Here is an 8,039-nt window from a genome sequence, read left to right on the forward strand (position 1 = left end):
AGCTTATTCATCTCTCAGAAAAATTTCCCACAAGGCTGACACAATTCTGTTTTCTGAACTTGTTGCCTCATCATGACATTCCTAAAACATTTTTCATTGGAAGTACTGTTTTGCTGAGGCTTTTACAGAGTGAATCTGTTCTGAAGTGGACATCATTGTTGCATTAAGGATTCTTTTAAATAAGTGACTTCACATTCTGATACTTTTACACAATAATCTTCAGCTAAGGGGAAAAGCAGTTGTTCACCAAATTGTAGCTGTTAACTTCTGAGTTGAGACTGATGCTCTGAAGTGTTAGCAAAGATGAATTTTCTAAAAGTTGCACAGCTGTTTCAGCTTTGTTGTGTTTTTGGCTACCTGCAAGTACTTGATTCTATAGTAAAACAAAGGAGATGTTTATGTCACAAATGACAATTTTTGGTTTCTAAAACTTGTCTTCAGTGTAAGAAGAATTTGAAAAGCCTTTTATCTTTTAGATGTTTGTCAGCCATTATAATATCTTTTTGCAGCTGAAATTATAAGGGTTGCGGGGGGGGGGGGGAGGGGGAGGAGTTCATTATGGGCGAATGTGTGAGGGAACGCACAGATCAAAAAGTAAAATGTGCTTTAACAAAAGCAGATCCAAGACAAGCTGTGTCAGTCCAGGGCTCAGTCAAGTGGCTGTACTCCTTAACCTCCCAGTGATCACAAAATCATTCTGTGGCTTTTGTGGCACTCTGTTTTGCAACTAGAGATCAAAAATATGAATAATATAGTAACACAAAAAGTGACATATTCACAAAAGTAAACTTTTTTTTCATATCCCAAGTTTGAATACAGCCATCCTGCCTGATTTTGACTGGTAATGCTACACATTCCCAGAATGGCCATCCATTTTCACGTGCTCTTGGCATTGTCCGCAAAGTTTCAGATGGCCAGTTTAGTTGTTATCTAAATTCTTCTCTGTGGCAGAGGATTCCCTGTTGTCCACAACAGACTTGCTAAATGTGTCTCTTTGAACATATCAAACCAGAAACTGTTTCCCTGTCTCAGAAAAGTAAGTGGTGTATGCCTGGACCAAGAGCGAAATAGGATGGCAATGCCAAGGAAGAACATCATTGCTTGAGAATTGAGAACGTTGCTCCCTACTCTCTCAGGTCTTCAGTAGGGTGTAGAAGTTAGCATTAGCATGGCTAGGTTAGCTTATAGTGTCTAAAGATCTCTTCCACTGAATTCATTTAAATTTCAGTATTACTATAAGAGCACAACCCATTCTGGACCAATATTTTTCTGATACATGTCATAGTAGTTGTATCATCGTAGTCTGTAGAAGAGGTTGTTTTCTGTAGTTACATGAAAAGAAGTTGTGGGGAGCTGGGTGTTGGCCTCCTCTCACAGATAACTAGCAATAGAATAAGAGGGAATGGCCTCAAGTGGCACCAGGGTAGGTTCAGGTTGGAAATTAGGAGAAATTTCTTCTCAGAAAGAGTGGTTAGGCATTAGAATGGGTTGTCCAGGAAGGTGGTGGCATCACTGTCTCTGGGGGCGTTTAAGGAGGAAAGGTTGGACCTGGTGCTTAGGGACATGGTTTAGTGGGTAATATTGGTGGTACCGGATGGTTGGACCAGATGATCTTGGAGGTATTTTCCAACTTATGATTCTATGATTCTATAATTGGTAGGTCAGGAGCAGAATCTGTAGCACAGGACGCAGAGTGATGGATCTGAGTTTAACATAATTGTTATGAATGAGCTACTTGAATCACATTTGTACAAATATGACGGTGTAATAGTGATTTAAATGATAGCTCTTTTGTGGGTATTTTTCTGCTTTGTTTAAAACATTTTTGTTTCCATTTTACAGCCAAGCTCCAAGACATACTCGCAGAGTGGCAGACACTCAGTATCAGTAGAGGTTCAAATGCAGCGGCAGCGACAAGAAGAAAGAGAGAGTTTCCAGCAAGCTCAGCGACAGTACAGCTCTTTACCCAGGTATGGCAACTGTCTGAAGCTATTCAGTGTATATGAGCCTGGAGCTAATTTCGTTTGTAAAAGGAAAATTGTGTGCTTAGTGCAGACACTTTTGTTTAGCGTTGATATAAGGTGGAATGTATTCAGTGTGGAAGAGGCATAAAATTTCTTAAGTGAGAGCATGTGGTAGCTGTTTATTTTAGTAGAATTACTTCAGAGCTGATTTCAGTGGGATTTGATGTCACTCAGCACCCAATAGAATTAAGACATTGAAACAAAGCTGTGCTTTGTGGGACACCATACAGTTTCATTTTCTGCAATTACAAAAATCTCCTGAGCATGACATGGGTTGCCCCCTTTTGACAGGTCAATTTTTTTTTTTCTTCTTTTTTTTTTTTTCTGTCACATAATTCTTTACTGGGTAGAAATTCTATCTTTGTGATGCTGATACAAAGCAAAAATTAAAAGGAAAAAAGTAATCTCAAGACCCAGAACAATAGAAAATGGAACTGAGAAACTATCCAAAAAAACAAGAGCCTCCAGTATATACTTTTCTTCTAAGTTACTGGATTATTAGCAATTGAATGCTGAAAATTGATGCACTTTTTGTCTAAAAAATCTGTATTTAAAAATTCTTAGGTTTTTAAAATGAACGGATTGGGTAAAAAGTCTTTTATTTGATATTTATCTACCAGAATTATTAAACATTTACCCAACTGATATTGTAAATCAGTTTAGCTATCATAGCTAAATTATATATCATAGCTAAACTATCATAGTTTAGCAATATGCAAATAGTCTTTACATTTTCAAATATCAACGGCAATGGCTGAATGGAGAATCCTTTACTCCAGAGGTTGGTGTCAAATTTTCTGGTTTTTAACAACTCATATTTTAGCAATTACATCATAGCTATTTTACTGAAACAAATAGTAGCTTCATGATCAAAGTTATCTTACCACGAACTCTTATCTTACCAGCTTCTTTGAAAATAAAACAGATCTCTCAAATTTTTTGCATGGTATTTGCACCTTTCAGTGTAAAATTTGTTAAGTTTAGAAGAAGGTGAGAAAGTAAAATGTAAAGTTATTGTATTTTCTTAGAAAGAGTGATGGTATGTTATTTTGAAAGTCCTTATATTTCCTTTGCTTCTTACTTCTACCTTACTTCTGAAGTGATTACATGTATAAATGCTATGCTTGTTATCTTGATAAATTCTCTTTCAATGTTACTAGTTCCAGCAGTAGATTAAGTAGTAAAGCATGAATGCTAGTGTTGTTTTTAAGCTGGGGGAGAGGGGGAGGAATTATTTTTAGTTTGAAAACTGTGATTTGTAAAACTTGCTTCCCCTGTTCTGCTTCATCACTGGTAACATTTAAAAGGTAGAATTCAGTTTCAGTGCTGTTCCAGTGGTAGAAATTCGTAACTGTAAGGAGAAAATTCAGCTACAAGAAATTTGAAAAATTATTCTTTGGGCCATAGAAACGCTTGTTTTGAAATGAGTGAGTGAGAACTTCACTCAATGTGGTTTTCAACATCAGAAATGACTAGCAAGCTGGTAACAATGCATGTTACTAAGTAATTAATGATTATTTAATGATTGTGATGGAGCACTCTGGGAGTGCAGCGCAGCACTCAGCTGCACTGGGAGAAGACAGAATTTTAGGATCTTGGACTAAAGTTGAGTTCTATGAATACAGTGATATTTCTATAACAAGCTGGGACATCTGTTTCTACAGCTTTACAAACTGTTTGTAACTCTAGGACCAATCTGTAAAGAAATCTTAATCTTACTCTGAAACTTAGGTCCCAAGGTTAATGTTGCAACTATGGCTTTGTAATGCTTATAGTTTGTGTGCTTAATTCTGGAGCTTTGTTGCTTTTTGCTTTTCATCTTGTATAGTCTCTAGGAGCCTTTCTTTTTTTTTTTTTTTTTCCTTTGTACTTTTAAATCATCAGTACTGGAGGCAAATAAACTCTTTAGTCAATTTTAAGGAATCTTCCCAGAAAGACAATGAAAGTGGGCCAAATTATTTTGAACAAGTACCAGAAAACAGTCAGTAAATTAAATCAGTTCAACTAGTCATCGTCTTGTCCCATGTGAAACTGTAAAAGCAATGTTTAACTCCAAGTTAATTTTGTAGTACTTAAAATTTATCTTGCTCTAGATCAGAAACCTGACAGTTTCGTAGCCTACAGAGGTTCATTCAATTTCCTCTTGTTCCAGGGAGTGATAAAACATGGCTCAAAAACATTGTTTCTTTGGCAGAGTTGGATATGTGAATACCAAGAACAGCTATAAAAATTTGCATAAGAATTTACATTATGTTATAATTTATGCTGTAATAATTTACATTCATCCTGAATAACAGTTTTCATCCGGAGGTCTCAAAATACTTTACAGAAATAGGTGGATATGGTCATTTTCAAGTTATATGCTTGGAAGGAATATTGCAAAAACATCAGCAAGTGTTGTTACTTTTTTCCAGGTCTCTGTCTCGCCAATGTATATTCATTGGATGAGACCAAATTGAGTCATGTGTGTTGACATGTAAAACCAAGCCATATATACACAACTAAATGATTTTCTTATTGATTAATGTCGCAATATATTTTGTTTTACTGCCTGATTCTCATACACCAATGTGAATCTCGAAGTGGGTATCTCTTTTGCTGCAACACAAAATTGTTTTACTTTATCATCACCAATCTTATTTTAAATTCATAAAAGTATCTAGCAGCTTGATAGTAAATTAAAGCTATTTCAAAGCCATAATCTGTCTTCAAAACAATGTAGTGATCTATTGTGAAAAGAGATAAGAATTTGTAATTCCTCTATGTATATGATTTATTTATCTACCCCCATGATGGAGGGTTTTTTTTTTTTTTTAAAAAAAGGTTCTGTCTACCTTTTCTCTTATTGAAGCCATTGCAAATTGGAAAATTTTGTCCTGATAGCACAAAATTCCTTCATTCTGGAACTGTGAAGAAGAAACTCTCATCCATGTAACTACTTATCAATAATGTGTTTTATCTTCTGACTTGTGCAGTGTTAGATGCTTTAAAGATCTGCCTCTTGCATTTTTAATCATGTATGAGTCTAGATTCAAATCTTTCATGAGTGACTACAAGTGCTGGCTGCTATCTGGTTTCTTAGGTAGCACAGCATTGTATGTGGTCTTTCCTAGTCTGCAGCTGAATTGTTGCACTTTTCTCTTGGGAACATGATCATAGTTGTAATACTGTATGGATATTCACAACTTATTTCTACTGGAGAGTCCTGGAAGCATAGCTCAACTCTATAGGAAGAGCTGTCCCAGCAAAAGAGATAAGATACCTCTTTTGGACAAGGCTTCTTGAGAATTCTGTAGCTGAGGGAAGCCTGCTGGCTTTGCAGAAGCACCCTTCTTTCTAGGGATTGTTGTCAGTAACATTAAGTGGGTACCAGAACATTTGTCTTAAAAGCACTTTTTTTTTTTTTTTTTTTTTTTTTTTTAATCCAGGCAAAGCAGAAAAAATGCCAGTTCTGTATCTCAAGACTCCTGGGAGCAGAGCTATTCCCCTGGTGAAGGGTTCCAGACTGCAAAGGAAAATCCCAGATATTCCAGCTACCAGGGATCGAGGAACGGCTATATGGGGGGACATGGCTTCAATGCCAGGGTGATGCTGGAAACACAAGAACTGCTCCGTCAAGAGCAGAGAAGGAAAGAACAACAACTGAAAAAAAAAACTTCCTCTGAAGGACCTAGCAACTATGACTCATATAAGAAAATTCAGGACCCTAATTATACCCCGCCTAAAGGTCCTTTCAGGCAAGATGTACCACCTTCACCATCTCAGGTAGCCAGGCTGAACAGATTACAAACACCAGAAAAGGGAAGACCGTTTTATTCTTGAGGTGAAGAAAATGAAGATCAACTCATCATGCAATAAGGAACATTTTCATATAAAGACTTATATTTTGAAAATTTTTTAAATTGATGGTACTAAGGAATATATCCGTTGTCTGTTTCAGTGCCTTTAACAATAGGGGCAAAGAGTTGGTGGGCCTTATGTCTTTGCCATTCTGTCTCAAGTGTTCAATTCATGGAAGGATTTTCCACCATTTGACAATCATAGCGGAAGTGAGCAATGCCGCCCCTGCTTACCAAGCCCTGTAGCCCAGTTCAGTAGTTGTCAATGGGTTATTACTAGGATTTGTTGTAATGTGTTTTACTTTGCAGTGACTTCTTACACCAACATGCAGCTTTGTGGCATAAAATTAATGAATTTGAGGTTGAGCAAAGCATTGACATGCCCCTTTTTTATTTCTCTCGGGTCAGGATGGGGGTTGCATATCACTCTTGAGTGGATAAGGCTCAGCTCTACTCAGTATCCAGTCCTAGCATGTTTTATGGTGGAGTCATTACCAGTCTTTGTTGATCTATATGCTGAAAAGCAATCCCTCACCTATTATGCACATATGCACTCTTTTTCTGTCTTTCTCCCCACTCCGAGCTTATTAAAAAAGCCCTTATCCTAATTCATGAGGAAAACAATATTAGGCTCTCAGTTATCCTGAGGATACTGTTACAATCGCCTTATATCTTAAGACACAGTCCATTATGAATGAAATAACTTGAGAGAGATTATACGGTCGCAGCCAAGACCTTAATAAGTATATTTCATTATTTCATTAAATATGGAGACTCAAGAACAAACAAACAAGTGGTTTCTGTTTTGCTTTACTGCTAAACTCATGTGGTCATACGACAACTGTGTCTAGGAAGAGAACTCAGGAGGGAGTCATCCCATGGTCACCTGATACAGACTTGTCATAGTTTGGGGAGATAACTTAAAACAAGAGTGAAAGAAAGAAAGAGAGAAAGAAAGAAAGTTTCCTTTGGATTATAAATAAATAAATAAATAAAAAGAAAAAGAAAACAATTTCTTCTTTTTACAATTTGTGAAGCTTTGTGAACAATTGCCTTGTGCTTCCATATACTGTACTGTTGCATCGTGATGCTACATTAAAAATAAACCTTTAAGTACATGAATGAGACATAAGTGGAGACAAACTGTTACACATCATCCTGAAAACATGTCAGGATCCAAAAATAACTAAAATGAAAAAGATTGCTCTAGCAGTGAGTAATATTTGAATGTGCATATGGGATATGAGAGTTTCTTTTGCAACAGCTGTTTTTATGTTTGTTGGTCTGAACTTCATGTATTGTAAAAATGTAGCTGGGTTGCTGAAGTGCCTGCAAATCCTGATGTGAAAAGGCTTGAGAATGTATCTCAGCGTATCATGTACAAAAAGGAAAGAAAGAAAGCAAGAAAGAAAAATCATGTATTGCGTGATTTTAAAAATGCCTATTTTTTTTTACTGGCACATTTTATTTTTGCGCCAACTTGTTTCTAGAATATATGTGAAATATCAGCACACATATCTGTGTCTTTTATGCCTGTTTGTTAATGGTTTTTGTTGTTAATAATGTACTCCATGTTTAAAAGTTGTTACTAATGTAAGCACAGTGACATTGGATGACAATAGCTCTTTTACGCAGAATTTCCAGAACTGTGTAAAACAGCTTTCCGTGTACATACGAAATTTAGAATAAAAGGCTGTTTCCATTCTTGTCTTGGTATTGACTGTAGACCCTTAGGAGAACTGCTGCAGACATTAAGTTTAAAAAACCCTTAACAGATGTTATTTTATCCTATTCATAATGATTTGCGTGTGTCTTTGTGTGAGTGCTTATAAACATAGGCAAAAAAAAAAAAAAAAAGATTTACAGCCCAGCTGAACACCTGAAGAATATCCTCAGAGGGAAAAAATGCTCAGCTTAGCACCTTATGTTATTTCAGGTCATACCTGTGACATTTGAAAGGTACATTTTAAAGAAAAACTCTGTGGCAAAACTTTCCAGGCTGTTGAGTGGATTGCTCTCCCTGAGGAGAGTGTCATCAGGATACGGGCACCCTCTGTGCTCTGACCAAAACTGGGCACATGTGAGGAAGCCCCCTTGGCACCCACTGGGTATTTTGAGCTCTGATGCGAGTCCTTAACAGGAATGTTGACATGGTGAAAAATGGGAGAGGGCAGAT

General features: G+C 36.7%; 1 protein-coding gene across 10 annotated transcripts in view; it reads left to right on the plus strand.

Annotated features, from left to right (window-relative positions):
- Positions 1 to 7,494, plus strand: part of PARD3 (par-3 family cell polarity regulator) — a 446,166-nt gene extending 438,672 nt beyond the window's left edge. For all 10 annotated transcript variants that reach the window (XM_084281998.1, XM_084281993.1, XM_084282001.1 and 7 more), the window contains 2 exons: positions 1,843 to 1,970; positions 5,453 to 7,494. In XM_084281998.1, coding sequence (XP_084138124.1) covers positions 1,843 to 1,970; positions 5,453 to 5,846 — 522 coding nt within the window. In that variant the 3' untranslated portion in view covers positions 5,847 to 7,494. The remainder of the gene's footprint in view (positions 1 to 1,842; positions 1,971 to 5,452) is intronic.
- The last annotated feature ends 545 nt before the right edge of the window (positions 7,495 to 8,039 follow it).

The sequence above is a fragment of the Netta rufina genome (assembly GCF_964035555.1).
Source record: "Netta rufina genome assembly, chromosome: 2".
NCBI classification, from domain to species: Eukaryota; Metazoa; Chordata; class Aves; order Anseriformes; family Anatidae; genus Netta; species Netta rufina.